The following is a 26189-nucleotide window of genomic DNA, read 5'->3' as shown; positions in this document are numbered from 1 at the left end:
GAATTGGCACCTGCTGAATTTGCCAGATGCCAAAACCCATAAAGAGTTGGCGCCTACTGAATTTCCATAGGGAGGCTGTTCTATAGTTTGGGACCAGGCATAGAGAAAGCCCTCCTGCTTATCCCTCCCCCCACACCTCAACAGGGGAAGGGATAGATGTGGATATAGAAAGCCTCCTGTGATCTGCAGATTTCTGTAGTGGAACAAATTCTGATTTCACTTTTCTTTTTCCTGTTTGTGATTTTTGCATTAATCTTTGTGTCTGTTATGAAACATTATAGACATATTTTGCATTAAAATGCTCTTGAGGAATAACAGAGAAGCTTCCTTTGCTTAATATTTGCTTGGCAGACAAACAAAATATTTTATCTCTTATCAGGTTTTTCTGCCCACCACCTTGTGTTTATCTCATTGGACCAGGCTGGAAACTAAAGCAGGAAGAACTGAAAGGTATGGCCAGTTGAAAACTGTAATAACAGAATTGATGGCTTGGATCCCAAATTTTTCCAAGAAGCCTTCCTCTAGCCTAAGAACTGAGAACTCTCTCAACCCCTCCTACCATACAAGGTGTGTTGTGGGGAGAGGAAGGGAAGTAGTTTGTAAGCCGCTGTGAGGCTCTTTATGGCTGAGAAAACGAGATACAAATCCATATTTTTCTTCTTCTTTAGTTACACTGGTATCCTTTCCTGCCAAGGAGCTCAAAGCTGAACTTTGAGCCTCATTACCAGTTAATAGGCCTGACAGAGGGTGCTTTCACCCATACAACTTTGGTTTTTATATTTACATTTATCAGATAATTGGTTTTAGCTTTACATTCAACACGCTTCCGTACTTCAGGCATCTCTATACTGTTCATACCATGCAACTTACTTCTATTTCTCTAGTCATGCACGTACCCTGTGTAGACTTCTGCATGGCCTATCCCTATGGTTGCCAGATAGTGGCTGGAGATCTCCAGGAATTACATAAAGAGAGCAGTTCCTCTGGAGAAAATGGCATCTTTGGAAGGTGGACTTTATAGCATTATACCCCACTGAAGTCCCTCCCTTTCCCAAACTCCACCCTCCTCAAGCTCCACCCCGAGAGCCAGCATGGTGTAGTGGTAAAGAGCAAGTGGATTCTAATATGGAGAATCAGATGTGTTTCCGCACTCCTACATTCCTGATCTTGGGCTAGTCACCGTTGTTTGAAACTCTCTCAGCCCCAATTTTACCTCAATAAGCAGTGTCTGTTGTAGAGAGTGAAGGGAAAGGAATTTGTAAGTTACTCCGAGTCTCCTTTCAGGAGCAGCAGTTGGGGATATAAATCAAAACTACTACTACTACTCCTCTTCTTTTTCAGAATCTTTAGAATCTTCAGGCATTTATCAATCTGGAGCTGGCAACCCTACATCTTCCTCTTTCAGTCTTAGCCAGAGGGCACCAAACATCTAATACTGAATGGAGGGAAGATGTGTCTACTTAGGTCCAAGGTTTACTTTGGCCTCCGTTTCCTAGTAAATTACACAAATTAATCACTGCAGTGGACACAGGTCCCATCACCTAATTGGTAGCCTGAAAAAATGCCACAAAGGCCTCCAGCTGTTGGACTGGGGCACAAGCTGCCAGCTGCAGAAAATGTGTCCAGACCACAGGGAGAGTTTTACAGTCTCATAATTTGCTGACACATGAAGGGACAGAGGTGAGTGGACCAAGATTGTCATTGCTTTAACAAGAGATATTTGAGATTATCCCATGCTCTTTGAGGACAAAAGTACACGATGCCAAAATTTTGTTTTTGGAACCCTTGGCTTGTAATTTGGCACATGGAAAACCTGACATGTTAATTCCTTCCCCCACCCCTGCATCTTTTCCTGATTGAAAATTTCCTTCCAGTTCCTTTAAGCCCCAATAGAGAAAAAATCAGGCACAGTACATATACTTGTTTCATTCTCCACCACAACCACCACCCTCAACCAGGGTCTGAGGGAGCTTGGGGGCATCTTCAGTGAGGAAAAGTATGGGGAGAGTAACCCCCCTTGCCCCATAGCACAGCCACAATCCAGACTGAACCCTCTGCAGCTGCTTTTTATGATGACTGAAGTTCCAGTCACAAAAGTCCAGCATAATGTATACTTTAGCCCTATTGAGTGTGGCGGGGAACTGGAAGGTTATAATAACTTATGGGACAGTTTCCTCAAGTGTAAAGCTCTTTAGTACATATAAAGAAGTAGCAGCGGAAGGCACACATGTGATTTGCATGCCTTCTTTTTGCTCATTTGCCCCTTCATGAGTAAGTGCACTTCCAATTAGCAATGCTTGAACAGTCATTAGTTTGTGTTATGGTCCATTCACTAGAAACCAAAGGGACAGTTTTTCATCAGTCAGTTTGGTTGCTCGTAAACTGTTTGAACCTGTTCATCATATTGCTTCTCATGTAATCAAGCAGCACAGTAAAGTAGGGAGCAATCGGCAGTGTTTCATGTGCATTCTCACACAGCGGTATGGTAATCCTACTTTCTCCTCCACCACAAAACTTGTCCTTCTATGCCGTTTAGCAGCCAGTCATACAAATCAACAGTGAGCAAATCAACTAGTCAGGGTGTAGTTAGAAATAAACACTGTATTTTTAAAATGAATTTCTGCTCAGGTCCATATTATTGATGTTCTGACATAAGTATTATTTCAAAACCTTGTGGGAGGACTAGTTCCTTCTCCCCATACTTCATTTAATTGCTTATCCTAGCCATCCATGATCCTGGGTAGAATCATGTCACCTGTTGCACAGATGCAACCCACCCCACAAGGCCAGAAAATGAAACTCCAACACCCCACTGCTGTGTACCTGCAAAGCTGTCTGACAGCTACAGATGAGATGTTTGGTTCTTGAGTGATGGTGGCTGTCAAATATGATGTATGCCTCTATCAAATGTGTTTTCCATACGGTTCAAAGAAGCAGAATACCAATGTCCTTCATAATTGAGTTTTCAAGAATGTCTCTTCCCTTGAAAACTCCCCCAGGGGTTGTCAGATGTGGTTCTGGTCACCACATCTCAAAAAAGATATCGAAGAGATAGAAAAAGTGTAGAGAAGGTCAACGAGGATGATTGAGGGACTGGAGCACCTTCCTTATGAGAGAGGCTGCAGCATTTGGGACTCTTTAGTTTGGAGAGGAGATGTCTGAGGGGGGATATGATTGAATTCTATAAAATTATGCATGGGGTAGAAAATGTTGACAGAGAGAAATTTTTCTCTCTTTCTCACAATACTAAAACCAGGGAGCACACATTGAAAATGCTGGGCTGGGGGGAAGAATTAGGACTAATAAAAGGAAACACTTCTTCATGCAGTGTGTGATTGGTGTTTGGAATATGCTGCCACAGGAGGTGGTGATGGCCACTAACCTGGATAGCTTTAAAAGGGGCTTGGACAGATTTATGGAGGAGAAGTCAATCTATGGCTACCAATCTTGATCCTCCTTGATCTGAGATTGCAAATGCCTTAGCAGACCAGGTGCTCGGGAGCAGCAGCAGCAGAAGACCATTGCTTTCACATCCTGCATGTGAGCTCCCAAAGGCACCTGGTGGGCCACTGCGAGTAGCAGAGTGCTGGACTAGTTGGACTCTGGTCTGATCCAGCAAGGCTGTTTCTTATGATCTAATAAGCCACATGTGGATAAATGACTCATATGCCTTCTCTGAAAGCCACTCATTACAGAGGAAATGTGAAAACAGAAAGCAAGAATTAGTTGTGCTTTCTCTTTTCTTCCCTTGGTAATGACATGGAGTTCTAAGGCATTACTGTAAGATCCTTCTCTCATCTCCTTTTTTTCCAGCTAAAGATCTGGCAGCATCCAGTTCCAGAGTATGTGGGTACATGGGACTGGACAGTATGGCCAACAGCCACGCGGAAATGCAGAAATTAAACTTTGAGAAACAGCCAGATTCCAAGGTAAGCCGCAAAAGGTCACTCTACTCAGCATGGATGTCTGCAGAACATGCACCTATTCCATACTGCATTTTTATGGCAGATTCCGGTGCTCAGCAGTTTGTTCATAACCACTGGGAAGGATTTTATTTTTTAAAATCCATTCTTTTAAAAACTACTATTTGCGGGGGTTTTCAATGAATTCTTATGAAAACTGCTTTTTTTGCTGTTTCCTGAAATTTTCATTTATCTGTGGTATTCTCTAGCCAGTTAAACACTTCTAAGTTCCATTGAATCCAATGGAAAAGTCAATCCATCCTGAATCCAATACACATGCTTAAATAAATGCTTACATTAGAGGGAATTCATAGTGCTGACCTTTGGTTGGTGCCCTCCTCTTCTCCTTTTTCTTTCTAGCTTTGGTGATCCTGAGACCTCACAACTGGAGGTTTTTTTTAATCTCCTAAGGGCAATGTTGATAGAAATGGAAAGTGGTATTAACTCACAGCCAACATGCAGCAACCCCACAAGGGGTTTTCAAGGCAAGGGGAAAACAGAGATAGTTTGCCATTGCCTTCTTCTGAATAACAATCCTGGACTTCCTTGGTGGTCTCCCATCCAAGTACTAGCCGGGGACAATCATGCTTAGCTTACAAGATACAACAAGATCAGGCTAGCTTGGCGTCCCCAATCAAAGGCACAAATTCTGCGCTGCATGGTAGAAACTGTTTTTATAGCATCTGTTGCTGAAACAAACCAAACCAAATGCAGCCTTGGGATCAACCAGTGAAGGAAAGTACAGAACATTGTTTGCATTGCAATTTTGTAGTGAGCCCTGAAGCAAGTCATAGCCTCAGAATCGTGCGGACGAGGAAAAAGGACACAATGGGACTGGATGGTGCCAAGCCACAGTCCCCAGTCCAGCTGGTGATGTGGTGCACAAAAGCCCATGTTGTGCTTCAAGTGAAAGGGTGGGTCCTGAAACACACTTTCCATATGTGTTCATTGGCAGTGGTCTGACATGACCAGCCAATATATCTCTATATATAAAGTAGAAGAGACTGGCAGGGATCATATAATACATGCACACTACCATTCAAAGGCCCAATCAATGTGATCCCCTTACAGGACTGTATATTGTGGGTGAGGATTCGTTTTTCCCTTCCATTCATGCACTGTGGTTAGGAATAACTTAGCTATTATCTTGGCAGGTTTACTTAGAAGAAAGTCCTACTGTATTCAATGGACTTACTCCCAAGCAAATGCACCTACTGTTAGTCTATGTTGTGTGGTTATTATGTACTTCCTGCTAGTCATGGTATTACCTTGTTGTGCCTAGTTGTCTCTAAATAGCGGGGCTCAAAACCCAGTGAAATACTGTTTTGCTGGGACATTCTAAATCTAGGGGAAATGGGTGAATATTCTGGTAAAAATGTCCCTTCAAATGAGTGCTTACAATGATGATGAAAAAATCATCCCTGATCATGGAGTAAACATTTGGTTCAGCATTTATCTTTCCTACTCTTTCACTTTCTAATTCTTTGGAAGCTGTCCATCATACTATCACTGTCACTTGAAAAAGATACAGGGTCATCTTCCATAAACAGACTGATATCACTGGAAGGGCCCAACAGAGATTTATCCCTACTTTGACACTAAGTAAATAACTAATATGATAGCCTTTGCAAGAGGTAGTTAAAGACCAGGGCTTGGTGTGGAGATGCAAGTCCCTAAGGAAATCAGCCAGTGCCTTGAACAGGAAGAGGCAACACCCATCTAACATTGTAAACTTCTAGTGATTTGATGGAAGGAAGATTCCTCATGGCCCAAGGCCATGTTGCTCAAAATGCCCTTGATTGCTTGAACGTCCTTTACATTTGAGTAATGGAAACTTAGAGGAAGCCTGTCCATAGTTAGGCGGTCTCCCCTTGGATGAAGTCTAGACTAGCATTAGGCCACATGCTGGCAAATGTCACTCAGACATAGGTGCCAGATGAAATAGAGATTAGTGTTTAAAGCCTCATTGCAGGAGCCTCCCAACATCTGGAGGCTATGGCAATTCCTTAGGAACAGCAGTGTCCAGCAGCTTCGTTCATTAGACCATCCACAGAGAAAGGAGCAAACAGCTTAAACTTTGTGTCACAGCATATAATCTTTAAAGGCTACTTCACTCCTGATCTTTGCCTCTGCATAGCCTGTGAAATGGCTCTAGTTGGGCTGGAGCCAGTGATACACAATTCAAGGATTGTGACTCTTTCCTTCATTCCCCTTCCCTAAGCTGCAGTGGCATACCTAGGGAGCACGAGTGGGCTCAAGACCCAGGCACCACACACCTTGGTCATGTGGGGGTGCATTTGGCCACACCTCCCTCTCCCCATAGGCCAGGAAAGATGCCCAAGGCATCACAGCCTGTACCTCACTGCCTGCCACCACTGCCTCCTCTTCCTGCACCCCCCACCCACCCACTCACCAGCCACCCACTCACCAGCCATCCACTGCCCAGTCTGCCCATCACCGCTCCCTCCCTCCCACCCACCCACCCACTCTCTGCCTGCTCACCATCCACCTATCCTGCTTGCTTGCTACCTGCTCACCCAGCCCACCCACTCACTTGCCCCTTGGTGTTCCCCCGGTCCAGCTGCTCACTTGCCTGCCTGCTTGCTTGCCACCCGGCCTGCCCACTTGCTCAGCAAAGGGGCCGGGAATCCCCACCAGAGCCAGGCCTTACATCTCATGGCCCAAAACCTCAATGACTGGATCAGGTAGGGGTACAATTCTGGGTGCAATTTCATGACTTGCCCCAGGCACCATTTTCATCAAGTGCCCCACTGCTCAGCAACCTTTTCCTATCATGGGAAAGTTTATTCCTAGGGTTACAGGATCCTACTGGACTTATAACTGTCCAGCTGTCTTCAACCAGGGCCTTTTTTGGTTCTGGCGCCAGCATGGTAGAATGTTCTATCCAGTGAGACCAGGACCCTGCAGGACCTATTACAGTTTCACAGGGACTGAAAGACAGAACTATTCTATGGTTAAGGACTGCAACAGTGCCCATCCAGCTGACTTCCCTCCTCCTCCTCCTCCTCCTCCTCCCCTTTTCCTTCCTTTTAATGTCAATTGGAGTCCATATGGGAGGCTGTGTTTGATGTGTTATCCCTCAGATTTTAGAATGGTGACAAAATATGATAGGAATCAATTACTTGTTTTATTGGTTTTCTCTATGGTAATGGTACCTGTTGTAAACCACCCTGAGCCCTTCGAGGAAAGGACAGCCTATAAAACAAACACATAAATAAACAATATCCTTGTGGGTTGTGTGGGGTACAGTGGAAGGAGAATAAAATCACTCCCTTCTTCCTCCTCTCCAGTGGAGCTCTGTGAGAAAGAAGGTCAGCCTTGATCCATTTTTGCTCTCCTATACAGACTCCTGTCCTGACCAACTTGGGCATTACTTTACACAGGTCCCACAGCCTCAGGAATAAACTTTCCCAGGGTCAGAAATGATTTTGGGGGGAGGGGAGCATCTGAAAGATTTCCAGCTCCAATTTCCAGCTGCTGAGGGATCCCTGCATCCAATCCATTGTCTAGCTCAGGGGTGTCCAACTCTGGTGCCCCAGATGTTCATGAACTACTATTCTCATCAACCTGATGGGAATCATAGTCCATGAACATCTGGGGCACCAGAGTTGGACACCCCTGGTCTAGCTTGTCCAGTTAGAAAGAAATCACCTGGTTTCCTGTGCTGAACCTGGAAACAGCTGGCTTTTCACTTGGAGAAGCTGCTCAAATCTCTCCCAGCTCCCAAAGAACATTCAACAACATGCAGCTTCTCAGAGCCAGTGTAGTGTAGTAGTTAAGAGCAGGTGACTCTAATCTGGAGAACCGGGTTTGATTCCTCGCTCTGCCACTTGAGCTGTGAAGGCTTATCTGGTGAACCAGATTAGCTTGTGCACTACAACACATGCCAGCTGGGTGACCTTGGACTAGTCACAGTTCTTCGGAGCTCTCTCAACCTCACCCACCTCACAGGGTGTTTGTTGTGGAGGGGGGGGAAGGGAAAGGAGATTGTAAGCCCCTTTGAGTCTCCTATAGGAGAGAAAAGGGGGATATAAATCCAAACTACTCCTCCTCCTCCTCCTCCTCCTCCTCCTCTTCTTCTTCTTCTTCTTCTTCTTCTTCTTCTTCTTCTTCTTCTTCTTCTTCTTCTTCTTCTTCTTCTTCTTCTTCTTCTTCTTCTTCTTCTTCTTCTTCTTCTTCTTCTTCTTCTTCTTCTTCTTCTTCTTCTTCTTCTTCTTCTTCTTCTTCTTCTTCTCCGTTGATTTCAGTCCCCTTCCCACTGATCACTGTTTCTAATTCTGCACCATCATTTTGCATTGCCACATGGCAGCTAGAAAAAAGTCAGACTTCCAGGGTCTTCAACGAAACCCATCACAGCTTTTGTCCATCCTACTTGATGCTCTCTACAGTTGGGGACCTGCCATGGATTACCCGTCTTGCAAAGCCGTTGCCTCTTGCTGATGAACACTGATGTTCCTTGTTGCCGAGCAGAAGTGCCTTCTTTCATTAAGTGGTGAGAGAAAGCCCAAAGATCAAGAGCAGCAGTGACAACTTAGCACCTTCTAATAGAACAAAAATGTCCCCCGCTTTATCTCCAGCCTCAGAAGAATGCGGCAACCAGAGGAGGGCCAGAAAAACTACAGAGAGGATCTTTGTGTTTGCTACGCTTGACTCATTGTGAAAGCAAAGGCTATCGGACAGAGGGAGTGCCAAGATGACTGGGAACTGTAAACCTGGGGACTTTCTTATGTTGTGTAGAATAAATTGCGCGTGAACATTGATTTCCATTTGGATATCCCTAACCCCAAAGTAAATAAAGCCTTCGCTGTCACTGAGTTCTTCATTCCACCTGTAAAAACATCTCTAATCACATTCCCCTTTACATGAACCTCAAAGAGCTTTGAATGAGGAGCATTATGCATTCCAGTGGGGGCTGTTTTGTCCCATATTTCATGCTTATTGGTTGTAAGCTGAGCCAATCAGTGGCAGTTCACTCTGATTCCCTGTGAAGGTCAATTTGTTTTCAGTTGGATGCAATGAAGCCTTACAATCTTATTCCTCAGCAGAAGGAATTGATTCCTCCCCCTTCCCCCCCCCCTCCGCTGTATCTTACTTAAAAACTGTAGCTACCTTGTTTCAGAGTTGGTGGATATATCACCAGACCACTGCGTTAAGGCCAAGTGACTTGTAATTTAACTAACACAGTTAATTAAAATCACAATAAAAAGATCTAACATCAAAACATCTTCAGCTAAATCAGTAGAATAGTCAAAATCTCTGTCCAAGGTCGATTCCCCACTTCAAAAATGAAAGTAGATACAAACTGATTTGGTAAGATTCGGGACCTTTTGAACACGGTTTCATGGTCCTCACTGCAGCTTCTGCCCCCTTGTTCCCGGAAACGCAGCAGCCATGCAGGAGTTCCCACTGTTGGCAGATCAAACATGTGATTCGCTCAGGGGCTATCCTGCTTGGCTGCTGCGTTGTGCTGGGGAAGGAATTTTTTTTTTACTTTCAAACTGATGGGATCTATCGCCTGGCGCTGGAAAGTACGCAAAGCAAATCCTATCCGGGCGATTAAAACAAAGTTCCGTTTCCGCCGTTAATCCTCCATGTACTCGGATCCATGTGAATATGATGTGTAGCGCTGCTTTGTATTGCCTTCTACTCAGTCAATCAGTCAAAGCCGCCCCCATGTTGCTTCATATCCACGTGGATCTCCAGTCCGCAAAATTAAAAAAAGGACTGCGCACACATCGCATACAGCCCACTGCGTTCTCATTGGATGGGAGGCTCCACGTTGTTACCCCTGTTAAGGCCGTAACAACGTCATTCGCAAGGGTGGGTAGTTCGAATCTGGATTCACCACCACCCCCAACTTCCCCACCACTCCAGATTGCCCACGCATTTTTCAAAAAGGTCTGCTTTCTTCCAGGTTCTAAAATAACATGTGCCGGGGGGGTGGGGGGAGCACCAGAAATGGGATGAATGCGCGTTTGGTGCTGGTGAACTGGGGAGTTCTGCAGGAAACCTGTATATTTGGAGTGACGAGCATGCATCTAATCGTGAGTGGGGAATCGACCCAAGTTTCTGCATAAAAACCACTTTCGTGGCACATCTAAAATTAAACAGAAAGGAGCACTTAATTTTGCCTCCATGTATTCAAGCAGTAATACCTCAGCATAATTTCTCCCTCACAGAAGTTCTCCCTTGAATGCAGGAATTCGGCTGTGCCAAAACTCTGTACATTTCAGACTCTGATAAGAGGAAACACTTCCGGCTGGTCTTAAAGTTGTTCTTCAGCAATGGCCAGGAGATTGGAACTTTCCACAGCAAGCTGATCAAAGTGATCTCCAAGCCGTCACAGAAGAAACAGTCCTTAAAAAACACCGAGCGTGAGTGTTGATGGGTTGGTGAGTCCTTATGAAGGGGATTTGTTAATAATTTTTGAGACAGCCTTCTAAACCATAGGGAAAGATAGGAAGAGTGGTGGAATCAAATGAGTCCCGTGGTACCTTAGAGTCTAACACAGTTTATTCCCACATAAGCTTTTGTAAATCAGAGCTCACTTCATCTGATGCCTGAGGTTTACATCCATCAGGCCAATTTATATACAAAACAGAAAGGGGAAGGGATTAAAAAGGGAGGATGACTCAAAACTAGAATGAATCCAAATAGTAATCAATTCACCCAGAGAGAATATCAGACGCTCCCCAACTACTATGAGGTAGTGGAAGGCACTGTCAAGTCACAGCTAACTTACATTGACATAGGGTTTTTAAGGCAAGAGACAAACAGTAGTTTGCCATAGCCTGTAAAGCAAACCCAAGACTTCCTTGGTGACCTCCCTTCTAAGCACTGACTTTAATTTGTTAATTAACGTTCTGGGGCGTTCTGGGGTGGGGCGGGGGCGGAGGACACACCGTTGCACTAGGTGCTTTTCCCTCTTGCTACGCCTCTGAGACTCTTTGATTGGATTCTCACACATGTAATTCACCTGCAAAAAAACAGCCAAGGATAGCTTAGTATGGACTAGAGCTGCGGCACTGAGCAAAGAGGAATTAAACTCTTACCTCCCTGCACTGTTTCCCCAATCAGATATGCTACCCACAATTCAGACTGTTTTAGACCAGGTTCATAAGGTTCTCCAGAGACCTCATATCTAGGTACTGGCCAGACCCTGGCTGACTTAGCTCCAAGTATAAAGTTGGTGCCTTGCAATCACATACTGGGATCCCACTTGCTTGCTATGCCAGTTGCATTACGGGCAAGACTGTTATGGAAAGTCTTCCACTGTGAATGATTTTCCTTGCTTCAGCTCTCAAATTGCACTGAGGGCGTTCAGAACATCCACAGGATGTTTTCTCCCCATGTGCCTTCCAAGGATTCCCCCTCCCCGCTTGCTGTGATGTTTCCAGAACCAGGTTTGTTCTGAAGTTTCAAAAAAATCAGAAAGTGGATTAACCCACATGTGGATGCAAAGGTGTGGATATCTGTACTTCCCTACCCACATCTAATGTCATGTAAATTTGTAAATTTCATTGTGCATGCACAATGACAATAAAATGCTTATGCTATGCTTATTCTCTAGCCAATTCCTCTCCAGCTGCAGGAGGGATTTTTTGATGTATAAAAAAGATCCAAAAGCTGCAGAGGGGTGGTGGGAGGCAGTGTTTGGGGGACCATGAATCATGCTGGGTGGGTGCTCCATTGCTGCCTCTGTATTAGCAGTGGAATTGAGTCCACAACAGAGAATCATACCTGTGTGGATGTTCCAAGTCAAGAACCAGCGTGGTGTAGTGGTAAAGAGCAGGTGGATTCTAATCTAGAGATCCAGGTTTGATTCCCCACTCCTCCACCTGAGTGGCAGAGGCTTATCTGGTGAACCAGATGTGTTTCTGCATTTCTACATTTCTGCTGGGTGTCCTTGGACTAGTCACAGTTCTTCGGAACTCTCTCAGCCCCACCTACCCCACAAGGTGTCTGTTGTGAGGAGAGGAAGGGAAGGGAGCTTGTAAGCCACCTTGAGTCCCCTTACAGGAGAGAAAGGTGGGGCATAAATCCAAACTTTTCTTCTTCCACATAATCATTTCAGCTCTAACATTTCCAAGGCAGAATAAGAAGCATCCATGTAGAAACAACAGCATTTGTAACTGACTGTCATGGGTTTTCCAGGCTGTATGGTAGTGGTGTGGTGGATTTAGCTCCTAAAATTCCGCCCACATCTGTGGCTGACATCATCAGAGGCATGTCACAGTTAGATGTGCTTCTCTCTGTGCCACAGTGTGGAGTGATTTGTGTGGTGGGTATCTATTTTGTTCTCATCTCACCATACCATATCCACCACACAAATCACTCCACACTGTGTAACAGAGAGAAACACATCTTACCATGAAAATGCCTTTGAAGATGCCAGTCACAAAGCAGGAAAAATATTAGGAGCTAAAACCACCAGAACCTGGCCACGCAGCCTAGAAACCCCACAACATCATGGAAGCCTTCAACAAGCATGTATAATATTTTTAGTAATATATACCAAAAAGGTTATTGGTATAGATCAACAAGACTCAGATTTTACATTCCTGCAAACGCCCTTTTTAATTGAATATGCATTAGAAATCAATTCAACACCCAAAGGTGCTTCTTGGGTTGCATCATTGATATCTCTTTCTTTTCTGCCTCCCTCCCTCAGTATGCATTTCATCTGGATCCAAAGTCTCCCTCTTCAACCGCTTGCGCTCCCAAACAGTCAGCACCCGCTATCTTTCGGTGGAGGGCGGGGCCTTCACTGCAAGTGCCAGGCAGTGGGCCGCATTTACGCTTCGTTTGGGTGAGGCTTGTTATGTGCATGTTTGTTTCTAATAATTCATGCAAAACTTTAATGAGAATTCTGCTCCCCTCGGTTTTCAGGCGCTTTCGGCAATAAAGCTGAGTTCTGGGGAACTGAACTATGAGTGGGTGGCAGACTCCAAAACCAAAGAGAATGTTTAACGATGCTGTTCGGAGACTGTCAAAATGATGTTACCATCTTTTACAAGGTCACTGTTGTAAGCTAAAACTTTAAATGAGCATAAGGTCCAGATCACTGGAAAACCAAATGTATGAAGTTTTCTACAGGGAATGAATATAATATAAAGCAACATAGTTAAATGTGATTAATAGGCTTTAGTCTGTCACTTCTTAGAAACAGCACCAATTTGGGATTTTAAAAAAAGGCTTATTTGGCATCCTTGAGTTGTTCATTTGGATATGTGTCACTCTTCAAATTGGTATGTTTCTTGTAAATAAATTACTTTATATAGAGTGGGTGGCAACAGGGGTTGAATACGCCTTGACATGTCCACCCACTACAGCAGAAATAAGTTTGAAATGCAAAATAAAAATCTGACATGCCTGTGACACTAGAACATTACAAAATATCTTGTGCAAGCCAAGAAAAGTTATTTACATGTATCCAGCCAGCATAGTTTTGACACTAGTTTTGGTGCCAAATTTTGATTGACTGGGCATACCATTTTTATTTTCCCATTCACAATTTGTTCACTTTTTAGAGGCTTCTACTTGACCACTCTTGCAAAAAGAATGCTGAATTAACTGGAATTTAGGTCTGATCCAGTAAAGTAGTGTTACAAGATATCCCTATTTTAATTAGATCAATTAAACCTAAATTTACTTCTTTATGATTTACTGATTTTTTTTTAGCATTTGTTGATTGATTGATGAATTCCTTCAGGTTGCTTCCTTCCTTAGTTGGTTGCCCAGGTGATGAAGGAAATTAAAGCACTAGTGGATATTTTAGTGCTGTGGTTTTAATGCATTTAAACATTTGATTGTTTTAATATTTGTTTTGCCCCAAGCCTAATCTTGATCAGGGAGAGGCAGAATAAAAATCCTATAAATAAATAAATGATAAATAGTGGCTAGTCCAGTGTCAGTCATGGCTTGGGATCAAAATACATACTACATGTTGCACGTATTGGGACCAAGTGCTCAACCTGATTCTCAGCCACACGTTCACATGAGGACTAATCTTTAAAATTCTCTCAATTGATCTATGCATCTCAAAACACTGCAAGGTGGAAGGAGGGAATTCTGGCTTCTCTCCCACTCTGTTTTCACCAGTGGAAACAGCCTCAGGGGTGGAGGCTAATTGCCCCCTCCTTGGGCTCCATGTGCCCTATGATGGCTAAGTGGAGTCTGGGAAAACAGCCCCAGCAGCCGTTTCCACTGGTGAAAACACCATAGGAAGAAATCCTGGAGTCTCTCCTTTCCCCTCACAGGAACAACAGAGAAATTTTAAAATGTATTCCCAAGGTAAATTTGTGACTGAGAGACAGGTCAAGCACATGTAACCTGACTTGTGTCACATATAATCTGTATTCTTGTCCTAAAGCAGTGTTTTGTTCCCATTCCGACACTGTTCCATGACCAGTATTGTCTTATTTTCCAAAATTATAGTCACCCATTTCCTGCACATTGCTTTCAGCCTTTGTCTCTTCTGTTTATTTTGTTTTAAGCAGACGAATATTGTTCCCAGTCCCGGAGTGAGTTCCCCCTCCGAGAAGGCTACATTCGTTATGGATCCATCGTCCGTCTCATTTGCACAGCCACGGGTGTTGCGCTGCCCCTTTTGGTAAGGCTCAGTTGTAAATCCAAATGTGGATCATAGTTGTCGAATGTTTTGCTTATATGAAATAAATATGAAAATGTGCACACCTTTTCTCCTGAGCAACCCAGGTACCAACAATATACAAACAATTTGATAAAACAAACAATAAAACAGGTGATAGAAAGTGCTATCAAGTCACCATCAATTTACGGCAATCCCATGGGGTCTTCAAGGCAAAAGAAGTTCTCTGGTGGTTTGCCATTGCTTGCTTCTGCATCATGACCCTGGACTTCTTGTTATTGATTAGATATTAATATTCATAATTCATATTCATCAGAGTAGACAGTGCACAACAGGCTTGAGTGAGATCATATAAAATGCTTTACCAAATAAGTTTAGATTGGAAGGAGACATATGAATGAAAAACAAGAAAAATATTTCCTATTTAAACTGCATGTTAGTTACATTGTGACTAGGCAGTAAAAAGGTAAAAGAGAAAGTGTAGGGAAGGGGGAAAGGGCAATAAATGTTTACCCAAAATTCCCCCTTCTGCCTTTGTGACTCAAGGCATGTCTTCATTGATATCCAGTGGTCAAACAAACATTTTACTAATTATACAAGAGATACCTACATTGAGCCCAGATGTGCAGAGGTTCCATTTGGTGAATAACCACAGGACATATCTTGGAATTAAAATGGGCCATAGCCCTTTTTATTATTATCATAACAGAAGCTGGGCAAGCAAGAGGAGCACATTGTTCAGCAGCCGGTCAGCACCCCTGGCTGACCCCGGCAACAACCCCAATCCCTATTGGGGAGGACAGAGAGGTACTGGGCCACTGGGTCACACATCCAGCTTAAAGCTAAAAACGCCAATGACCCACTACTCGGCTTTTTTCCGAGGAACAGCCAAGCCCTGACCTTGAAAGGCGGAAGATTCTATCCATTAATGATTATTAATCTCATGCTGGTATTAATTCTGGTCTTGGATGTTCTGCACAAAATTTCGAGGCCAATCCCGGTGTCCGCTGGGCTACCACCTTGGTGCACCCAGGCAGGCCCTGTACTAGCGGGGCCTCGACCCTGAAGGCCAGGAGCATAGTCACTGGGCAACTTCCCATAAGACCACGGGGGGAGAGGCCCGGGTACCCACACCTAGGCTGATCCACCTTAATAAAACAGCCAACAGGAAAACCATCGTCCTCAACCGTGACATTGGAGGTCATATTGCCCAGTTAGTCCGCTCGTCACCCATAAAAAGGGGGGGAAGGGGAGGGAGGTGTTGAGAAAAACCAAGCCCCCCCACCCCGTCCCGAGCCAAATTAGCTCCCTAAATCAGGGCTACCTTCTTCCTTCTCATAACCAAAATGGTGCAGCGTCTGCCTGCCAGCGGGCCATGTGCCTTGAAGGACCTCGGGAAACCTGGGACCCACATGGCCCAGTGATAAAATGCCAGGCACCCGGCAAACAAATACCTTTGTGGGACAATGTCTCAGAAGTGGTCCACGTTGGGAGAGGGGCGCCTCTCTTCTTGGCTTTCTGGTGTTCTTCCACGAAGTTTTGGGAGTAGAGGCTGAACGAATGGGAAATAATCTGCTGGTGGGGGCATAAAGTATTTTCAGATTGGCTTTTAATGCATTCCTGTCTGTAGTTTTTATTTTGTCTAGCATGCAAAGGAATTGAGAGGAACACCCAGCAGGTGGCAGGCAAGTGGTCAGATAGATAGGACTGCAAGGTTAGAGACCCTTTTGTCCTTTTGTGTCAGCTCTTGTCAGTCCCTAGAGTGATAATCTCAGACCTAATTTTCTCTTTCTCCTCAGAAATCTCATCACCCTCCTTCCCTAGTTGGCAAGGTAGCTGAAGGCTATTCCTGTCTTTCAGCTTTTCTGTCTGAAATGTAGTTCCTTAACAAACATTTACCTTTACCTTTAATCAGTAAGTCTACCACTTCTCCGCACTATTAACACTCTACCACCACTTTTGCTCTAAACTGGATGGCCAAGCCAAGGCTATTTTATTGACTGACAGTCTTCCAGATATCATACACAGGTTAAGAGCTTAAAAAGACAAACCACCTCACTCCATGCTTTCAAAGGTTTTGTTTCAGACAACAGAAAAGAATTTGTACACTAACTAGATTCAAGTCCAGTAGTACCTTAAAAGATCAACAAAAATTTTGGGGGTATAATCGTTCAAGAATAAAAAGCTCCCTTCATAAGCAGACCAACACGACTCCCCTCTGAAATTTTGTACACTCTTCATCAAGACAGCTCTTCTGTTGATCAAGACCATTCTTCTCTTATATGAAAGAAGTAAGAACAGCTTCCCTAAGCACCTTGTTTATATCTGTATTTTAAATTGCTACAAAACAGGTTGAAAACATAATCCATTGTGAAACAAACAGTGTGGCTATGGATAACAATCATATAGGTGTGAGGCCCCTCTTGGCTGCATCTGTATGTTTAAGAAATATTTGATGAAAGGAAGCATCATATTGATGCTTTAATACAGCTATGTTGTTGGAAATCTCCACCCGCAAAGGAACGTCTTTTCCTGGTTACATTACTAGTGAATCCAAAAGTGAAAAAAAATATCTGCATGGAAACAAGGGACAAAGTTTGTAAACATACTTTCCTCGCCTCTCCTGCCCCACACAGCTGCTAGCCCATCTCTGTATTTGTCTCCCCAGATCATTCGCAAAGTTGCTAAGCAATCTGTGCTGATGGATGTGGATGAGCCCATTTCCCAGCTGCACAAATGTGCTTTCCAGCTCTATGGCAGTGATGGAAAGTACCTATGCCTCTCTACAGAGAAAGTGATCCAGTTCCAGGTAACAGGTTGTTCAGGGAAAAATCAATAGAACAACATCTTTTATACCGGCGCATAGAAAGATATTATGAATAGTTACAGACAGGCCCAGACCATCCATTTTGAACCTGTGAACACCTTTGGAATTCTGACACAATGTAATAGGAGCAGACACACAGCTTCCACAAAATGGCTGCCACAAGTTACTTCAGTCACACAGTGAAGATCCTAGCACTGTGGTAGCAACTGTAGCCAAAGCATTGTCTTTAAAAAATATGCACACCCAATCAAATCTCCAGTGCTCCATCAACAGTCTTACTGGGCAAATGCCCACTTGGTCCTGCCTACTTTCCAAAAACTGTCAGCGAGCACCAAGAGAAGTGTTGGTGAGCACCACAGCTCCCACAAGCACCCCATTTGGGACTCTTGACCTACACATTTCCCGAGGACACCAGAGGGGTATAGGTGGCAAATGGCATATTGGCAACCCTGAGCATCATCTCTACCCTAGTGCTGCCAACCAGGTTCATGCTTGTCAGCTCATAGTTTCCTAGCATGCTTTACCATTACGCTTAATTTCAAAAAAAAATTCCGCAATCGGTGGAAATTCCCAGTCAGTGCTTTCCCTCTTTGGAGGGCTGCCGGTGAACTGGGATATGGAAATTCGCTCTATCGTGACAACCCAGCTTCCCTTCCCAACCAGATTCGAATTATCAACCAGATGTCTCAGGCAACACAGATCAGGACTCAGCTCACCACCCCATCTTTTAATGCCCTGTCATGTTGTGATTCAGGCCTCCCCGTGTCCCAGAGAAGCCAACCGGGAGTTGCTGAACGACAGCTCCTGCTGGACCATCATTGGGACAGAGACCGTGGAATACACATTCAGTGATGGTCTGAGATCCATTCGGGATCCTGTGAGCCCAGCCCCTCTCATAACTGCCCTGGAGGTATGTAAAAAAAAGTCCATCTTCTGTCTGGCTCCTTGGTGAGAAACTAGAGCAAAAATGTTTTCCTACCAAATTTAATGAAAAACATGGAGCTGAAATTCCACTTGGCATTCCTTACTCTTGCTGCCTCTAAACTTTTAAGGACATAATAATCAACCTACCTCAGACTAATTCAGACCATTGGTCACTAATGTCTATTCTGGCTGCCAGTGGCACTCCAGGGTGTCAGCTTAGAGGTCCTCATCACCTGTTACCTGGTTCTTTTTACTAGAGATGCCAGGGATTGAACCTAGGACCTTCTGGATGCAAAACAGATGGTCTACCACTGAACTACAGCCATGCTGAATACCTCCTTTCTGTACACTGGAACTGGAGCCGATTCTTGCAACTTTCGCTGGTGAATTTGGGCATCGTTAGTCGAATCCCCCACTGGGAAATTCAATCTAGATCAAGCCAAATTTGAAAATAAACTGCACCTTTTCATCAAGGTTTCAACCTCCCCACTGCAGCATGTTTCCAGTGAAGACATTTCCAGTTTGCCTTTCTCGAATTCAGCAAATGTAACTATCCTCAATTTCAAGTGATCGGTTTATGGGATTCTCTCCTGATTGGCCGTCATGCTACGTTAGTCCAGCAAACGGTCCACCATTATGACGTCAGCATGTCTCTCCCCACCCAAGTTTCTGGTTGGTTATCGTTCTCTTGTGCTCTTGCAAGAACAGCACCGCACGCACTGTTTGGTTGTAAGCAGTGGTCGGATTCAGCAGGTTTGCACCACTTCGGCAGAACCGGCTGTTAAAATGATGCTTATAAACAACCAGTTAAATTATTTGAATCCCACCACTGATTGTAAGGCATTTGTGTCCCCGATCCTCCCCTCCAAACTGGATCGAAGACGTGTTTTTTGAAAAAGTGGTACTTTCAAGCAGGTTCGGCAAAGACACGGGATAAGGGGGAGAATGAGTGCCAAAACCGGGATGAATCCTTTTTTTTTTTAATTTTTTATTGTATCATTTGAATTTTACAATTTATGATAATAATTTCTTTCTTCATACATTTTCAAACAATACATTTTCCCCCTTTTCTCCCACCCCCCATTGCTTCTTTTTCTCTAGTTTTTTCACAATAACAAACAGTAGCAGTAAGTTCTTATTCTTTTGTAGCTCCTTTTCTTCCATTTATCTTCGATGACTCTAATAACTTCTTTTTCATCCAGTCCATCAGTGATATTATCCATATTTTTCAGTAAATTTCATTCTGTTTGTCTTGCTAATGCCTTATTTTTAGTTAGTATATCGAAAATATCCAATGTCACTTGTTCCCAAACATATTCTAACCATTTCTGGAATTGTCCATTTTTTCTTTTCTTTCCAGCCGAAGGCTATTGCTGCATGGGCTGCTTTTAATCATTATTTTGTATATATAACTATATTGTTTTTCCATAATCTTTCTGTCTTCTTTCCTTATTACTTCCCATAAACATTAAGTCATTATTTAAATTACCTTTATCTTCACCAGTTTCTCGATATATATTAATACAGTTGTCCAGAATTTTTTTACTTTCTGAACATTCTCTATTCAATATATATGGTTATAACATGTTCTTTGTCTCCACAGTGTCAGTATTTTGAATCCAAGTCCTTTTATCATGTAGGCTTGTTGTTTTGGTGTTCTATACCATTTTAATATCACTTTTCTTTTCTAACCTTACATATTTCTAATTCTTTTTATATTTTCCCAAATCAAGTTCATTAATTTTTCAATACTTCCAGTATTCTAGAGATCCTTCCTTCTCCCATTTTTGTTTCAGTGTTCTTATCATGTATCCTTATCATCTACCATATGATTGTATATGTGCCCTAAAATTTTCTCTTTATATTTTCCATATACCCAAACATTTCGACATTGACATTCTCCTTTTATCCAGGAAGCTCTAATCCTTTCTCCCCAAATGCCTCTTTAAACCAACCAGTTCTCATTTCCCCTTAGTTTCTATATAAAATTTTTGTAGTGTTATAATCTCTCCTCCTTCCCTGATTAAATTCTGCCATGTTTGAATTCCTTTTCTTTTCAATATTTTTACAACTTTTTTTCCTTCTTTCACAACTACACTTCTCAAAGGTGCCACATTCAGGGTGTTGCAGGGCGCATCCATTTACTCTCTCCATTTTTTCCCATATATCTAGTAAGACCCTTTTCTTGGTCCTATTGCTTTTTGATTTCCTTTCTTCAACTCTATATTGAAGATACTACAAAATGCAACTCCTTCATTTATTTCATTTTCTGTCTTAATCCATTTTTCTACATATCTTCCTCGCTTATACTCTTTTCATCAGACTCTTAATCTGGAACGCCTCATACTATTCTTGCATTTTTGGTATCCCTCAACCTAGAGAGAGAATTTTTGACATATATATAATCTTATTCATGATTCTTGGTTTTTTATTATTAAACACCTGCTTTCAGCTTTCTTATCTCATTCCTCAAATTTGTTTCTCTCTTAATTTCCAATGGAAGAGTTCCTAAATAAATAGAACATTTTCGGCATTAAAGGTCATTTTTAATGCTTTGATTTTCCCAGTGATCGAGTACAAGGTCTTCTTATCCCATTCTTTTATTTGTTTTAATATTTTTTTCCACCTTACTTCATAGTTATATTTAAACATCTTCTCCTTTCTCTGTGTTATTATGATACCCAAATATTTAATCTTCTTTTTGAGTAATCCTCTCTCTATTTGACTTTTTTCCACATTAACCCCCATTATTTCTGTTTTCTCCATGTTGACTTTTAATCCTGAGTATTTCTGAAAGTCTTCTAAAATTATTTTTAATTCTTTTATTGTATCAGCCAGATTCACCGTTATTACTAGTATATCATCTGCAAATAAGTTTAGCCTTATTTCTTCTTGGTTCACTTTATAACACCGGGATGAATCCTTGTTTGTCAATCAGGCAGTGGGGAGTTCTTCCTGAATTCTTGATAATTCGGCTGAGTATCACGCGATTAATTGACTGTGGGGAATTGGCCATAGTTTTGTGAGAACGTAGTTCTTTGCTCAAAGCAAAGCAGCTGTTTTCTCTGGGAGAACTGATCTCTGTATTCTGGAGATTGGTTGCCATTCCAGGAGCTTTCCAGGCCTCACCTGGAGGGTGACATCCCAATTCTAAACCCATTGAAGGCTTAGAAGGGTGTAACTCTGCTCAGAATTGCATTGTCAAGCACCAAGGAGCATGAAAATGTAGCCAAGATGAATGTCCAATTAGGAGACCTAACTCTACCTCTTTTATCACCCTAGAGAAGTATGAACATAAAGATTTATACATTCTTTTTGGAAGCAATCTTGCCCAACATGGCCTTAATGAAATTGCCTGCAGCACTCCAAGGTCTCATTTGAGAGCTTTTCTAGACCAGACACTACAGAATTTTTTTTAAAAACCCTGGAACTTCCAGGGACTGAATCTGGAACCACCACTTTGCAAAGCACATTACAAGGGGTAAGGTCATTTTCATGCCTTCCCAAATTTAACTACCAGCAGGACAGGAAGGTCTCCAAAAAGAGGTGTCTCCATGCTTGTTTTAATGACAGAGGATGCAGATTTTGGAGCAGGAAGAGGGAGATGGGTCTGTGTTTTACTCTTTGCATAAGGTGCTTTGTGTAACTTTCTCCCTTGTGATTGGGTCTGCTCCTCACAGCTGACAGGTGGAGGAGATGTGGCGATACTAGAAGTACAGGGTGAATATTTCCATGAAAACCTGAAAGTTTGGTTTGGAGATGTGGAAGCTGAAACTATGTACAGGTAAAGCAGAGAGGCAGTCTGTTGTGAACACGAGGTATGTTACTGCAAGCAGTTTCACAACCAGTGCTTTTGGGGGTACTGCCACACCATAACTTCTTGCATAATAACAGAAGATTGGCCAGGTTGCTGGAAAAATGAATGAATGACCGTCAGTCGTTGTGCCATATGAGAAAGGGGGTGGGAACAGTTGGGAGTATATGATAAACTGCACCACCTGATGGGAAACAGTATTCTTCTCTGTCTTAGTGGTGGGGCACATGTTTGAACCACCCTGGAGACAAGTAGATAAACAAGTTGTTGTGTTATCTGTGTAAATGCTGATGTGGCAAATATTGGGTCAGTCTCATACCTCTCCTAATCAGAAACAGAGGAAGACAGATCCTGTGGATGAAGTTCCCAACTTTTGATGCCACAACCATGAAGACCCTTTCATGGTTTGCCACCTGTCTAGCTTCAGCTGGCAAGAGCATCTGAAACATGGCCTCCAAAGTGGACAGGAGGCTTCACATGGGAGAATTTGGTCCTTCAGGTGTCAGACAGTGCATTTCATGGCTGAATATTCCTGAAATCATTCATTTTCTTACACTCAGACCTTTACAGTCCAAGGCTAACACCTTAGCTGCTACACTAGCCCTTTTCAGACATTCTAAGGCTGGAGAATGAACAGGAATATGGGGCAGGAGATCCATGCATTCTGTCCAACCAATCCACATTCACAAGATGTATTATGGAGCCTACGAGTATAGACCTTCACAAATTCCTCTCAACTGCCTACATAAGTGAAAACATCTTGTCTACATCAGTGAAAACATCTTTTATGGCAGTATATTGATTAGCCAATGACAATCAATGGATCACCTCATTAATACAGTTAACTAGTTATTCAGTGCCCCATAGGCTGTATGCTAACGATCGGCTTAATCACAAATCGCATCATTAATTTTTTCATGATTGAATAGCATATACCAACGCACTCATTTCTATAATATGAACAGGTTCTTATCTAATTAAAACTCAGACTTTTTTTAAAAAAATCTTCCTCTGTTCTGCATTTTTTCTAGGAGTCCCAAGTCCTTGGAATGTGTTGTGCCTGATGTTTCTGCATTTAGCCGTGACTGGAGGTGGTTGAGATACCCCATCACCGTGCCTCTCTTACTCCTAAGGAATGACGGTCTGATCTATTCCAGTACTTTCAGCTTCACATATACGCCAGAGCAGAATTTCTTCCCTGGGCAGCCCGTTTTGCAGGAGATGACGCAGGATTCTGGCAGCTTGCTCGACACCATCCATCAAGAGTTCACCAGGACCAACTTTCATCTCTTCATGCAAAGTTAGAGCCAGAACTGCATGTGACTCTGCGAGTACATGATTCTGTGAGTGGGGAAAAAATGCAGAAAAAAAGTGGTAATGGGCACAGGATTCAGTTTCCTGAAATCATTCATTTTCTAAAACAAATACAAAAAACACATCTTTCTGTGATTGTGAAGATTTGCTTATAAGGTTGTGGCCAGGCTAGCTGAAATCCCAAAGGTGCTCTGTACATTGTCAGGGGGGGAATGCCTCCACAGCTTATTGCCAAGATGTCCTTAGGACACCTTATTTCAGCTCAAAGCTGCTGCTGCTGCTTCGTTCTTCTACCTAAAATGTGGACTTTTTTTCCAGGAGTCATATTTAATACATCTCCTGCGTGGCCGTGCGAACGCAACCAGGCAGGGAGTGTTTCAGTATTCCCACCTTCCACCCCCTCCCCCCATTAGAACACTTACTTTTATTTTCAGAGCAACTTGTGCCCACCATTTCCTGCAGCTTGAGAATCCCCATGGGAGGCAAGGTCTACCCAATGCTTCTTAGTGCGGGGTAGACCAGTCCTCCAAGCAACTGCAATTCTCTTATCCATGTCATCATAGTAGTGGTGTAGCGCCAATGGGCCGGGGAGGTAACACCCTGGGCAGAGCCGCAGCAGAAGTGTGGCCAGGCAGTGGCAGGGCGGGGGCAGGCAGCACCGCGGTGGGGGCGTGCCCCAGGTGCAGTTTCCCCTTGCTCCGCCCCTGCATCATAGCTATGGATACAGCTCCCTCAAAACAAAACACCAAAAAAAGTAAAAAAGACACATGTGCAGGTTCCCCAGGGAAAACAAACTTTGTTTATGAACATTTTGCAAGGAAATAACCATCGGATGAGCTGCAAGCAGAGGAAACCTGCGTGGGAAACAAATGCATCAAATGGCAGCAGCAGGGAGACTCTCAAGCTACAGAAAATGGCAGGCACAAGCTGCTGTGAAAATGAAAAAAAAATTAAAGTTGTCCGCTGTGGAGACAACAAAGCCTAGAGGGGTTATTTTTAAAAAGCCCAAAGGATGTTTTATTTGTGTTGTGCAGTAGGAAAAAACGAAGCTGGTTCTTTTTAAGACATCCTCAGGACATCTTCTTTGTGCTGTGCAGAATGGACGGTGTAGTTGTTCTGAGCAGGAGACTCTAATCTGGAGAGCTGAGTTTGATTCCCGACGCATCTACAAGAAGCCTGCTGGGTGACCTTCGGCCAGTCACCATTGTCTCAGAACTTTCTTGGCCCCACCTACCTTGCAGGGTGCCTGTTTTAGGGAGAGGAAGGGAAGGCAGTTGTAAGCTGCTTTGAGACTCTTTAAGATACGGAAAAGTGGGGTATAAAAACCAGCTCTACTTCTTCTAAGAGGCTATCAACTTCCCACATTGGCCAAAGCATTAAGGCAGCAGCAAAATATAGTGACATGTTGCTGTCATCTTCCATGGCATCAGAGAAGGTCAAGGAGTGGGAGGGATGCCAGCTATGGCAAATTTACCATTTGTAGAAATGTGGTACAGGATGCTGGAAGCATGAGAAATGTGATGCCCAGCCAAATTGCCATTGGATATAGAGCATTTCCCCTACTACTTGTTCAGATCAACTTATATTTGCATATATACTTTAAAAAAAATTAGCAACTATGCTGCAAATATCAGAGTGTCTTACAGTGAATCTGTGTTCCAAAAATGTACAATTATCTACTGTACACATGTTGCAGGCTGTGAAGATTTTCTCAGAAGCTTCAGACGAAAGCAGCGTCAAAAGGCCAATCTATTTTGAAGCGTGTTGTTTTAGCATTAAAGACTGATTTAGAAGGGAGCCTGTTGTCCGAGCCACGCTGGCTTTTAACCTGTGTTGAACTTCTGAAGGTCTATAGAGGAGCCCTGTGGTAACAGACCACAGTGTCGCGAGCGTCAGCATCTTCAAAGTACCAGACAAGCTCTGCCAACAAGCCCCTCTTTCTCTGACTTCCCTGGTCATGATTCTGGGGCTGGAAGACTGTCTTGTTCATTAGTGGGTTTTGCAAGCTTGTGAAATTCTGCAGCCAGTGTGTTTCACATTACAGTACATGTTTATTTGATGTCTAAGATTTCAGAGGCAGGCTTCCGTGCTCTTTTATGGGAAGGGATATTTCCATGGTGTCCAAGAATCCGCTGATTTGCTGGCGGGGGGGGGGGGGGCAGACCTGGTTAACACTTGGACCACTCTTTCAACTCCCAAGAAATCCCCAGTCTTGCTCCAGACAACTGCACCCTCAAATACAACCTTGTTCAGCATCAAAACAGCAGCTCCTGCCTGAACCATGAAAATAAAAAAGGAGAGGGGTGGTGGTGAGATTACATAGTGACAGCCTTAAATTTGGCAGGCTATTAAAATGTGCAGGAAGGGAGGTGGCATGGTATAATGCAACCTTGTCAAATTTTGGGAGCAGGGTCAGTACTTAGAAGAGAGACCTCCAAGGAAGACTCTGTTTCTGACTTGCCTTGAAAACTCTTGTTGGGGTTGCCGTAAGTCAACCACAATTTGACAGCACTTCACACTATATATATATAATATATATAAAACATTTTTCTCACACTTTCCCAACATATGTCTCAGAACAGTGTTACACTTCCTCTCATCTACTACTTTATCCTCCCAACAGCCCTGTAAGGTAGATCAGAATAAGAGATTATTGGCTCAAGGTCACCTAGTGAGCTACATGGCAGACTTCTGATCCAAACTGAGAGCCAGCGTGGT

At 43.3% G+C, this 26189-nt stretch overlaps 1 protein-coding gene across 1 annotated transcript in view; it reads left to right on the top strand.

Annotated features, from left to right (window-relative positions):
* RBPJL (recombination signal binding protein for immunoglobulin kappa J region like) overlaps positions 1 to 24209 on the top strand; it is a 59083-nt gene extending 34874 nt beyond the window's left edge. The window contains exons 4-12 of the mRNA XM_048497893.1: positions 380 to 450; positions 3814 to 3929; positions 10183 to 10357; positions 12655 to 12792; positions 14480 to 14595; positions 17261 to 17401; positions 18174 to 18329; positions 22024 to 22127; positions 23189 to 24209. Coding sequence (XP_048353850.1) covers positions 380 to 450; positions 3814 to 3929; positions 10183 to 10357; positions 12655 to 12792; positions 14480 to 14595; positions 17261 to 17401; positions 18174 to 18329; positions 22024 to 22127; positions 23189 to 23462 — 1291 coding nt within the window. The 3' untranslated portion in view covers positions 23463 to 24209. The remainder of the gene's footprint in view (positions 1 to 379; positions 451 to 3813; positions 3930 to 10182; positions 10358 to 12654; positions 12793 to 14479; positions 14596 to 17260; positions 17402 to 18173; positions 18330 to 22023; positions 22128 to 23188) is intronic.
* The last annotated feature ends 1980 nt before the right edge of the window (positions 24210 to 26189 follow it).

Source organism: Sphaerodactylus townsendi, linkage group LG05 (assembly GCF_021028975.2).
Source record: "Sphaerodactylus townsendi isolate TG3544 linkage group LG05, MPM_Stown_v2.3, whole genome shotgun sequence".
NCBI lineage: Eukaryota > Metazoa > Chordata > Lepidosauria > Squamata > Sphaerodactylidae > Sphaerodactylus > Sphaerodactylus townsendi.
Note: the sequence above shows the minus strand (reverse complement) of the source record. Positions and strands in the feature narration are given on the sequence as shown.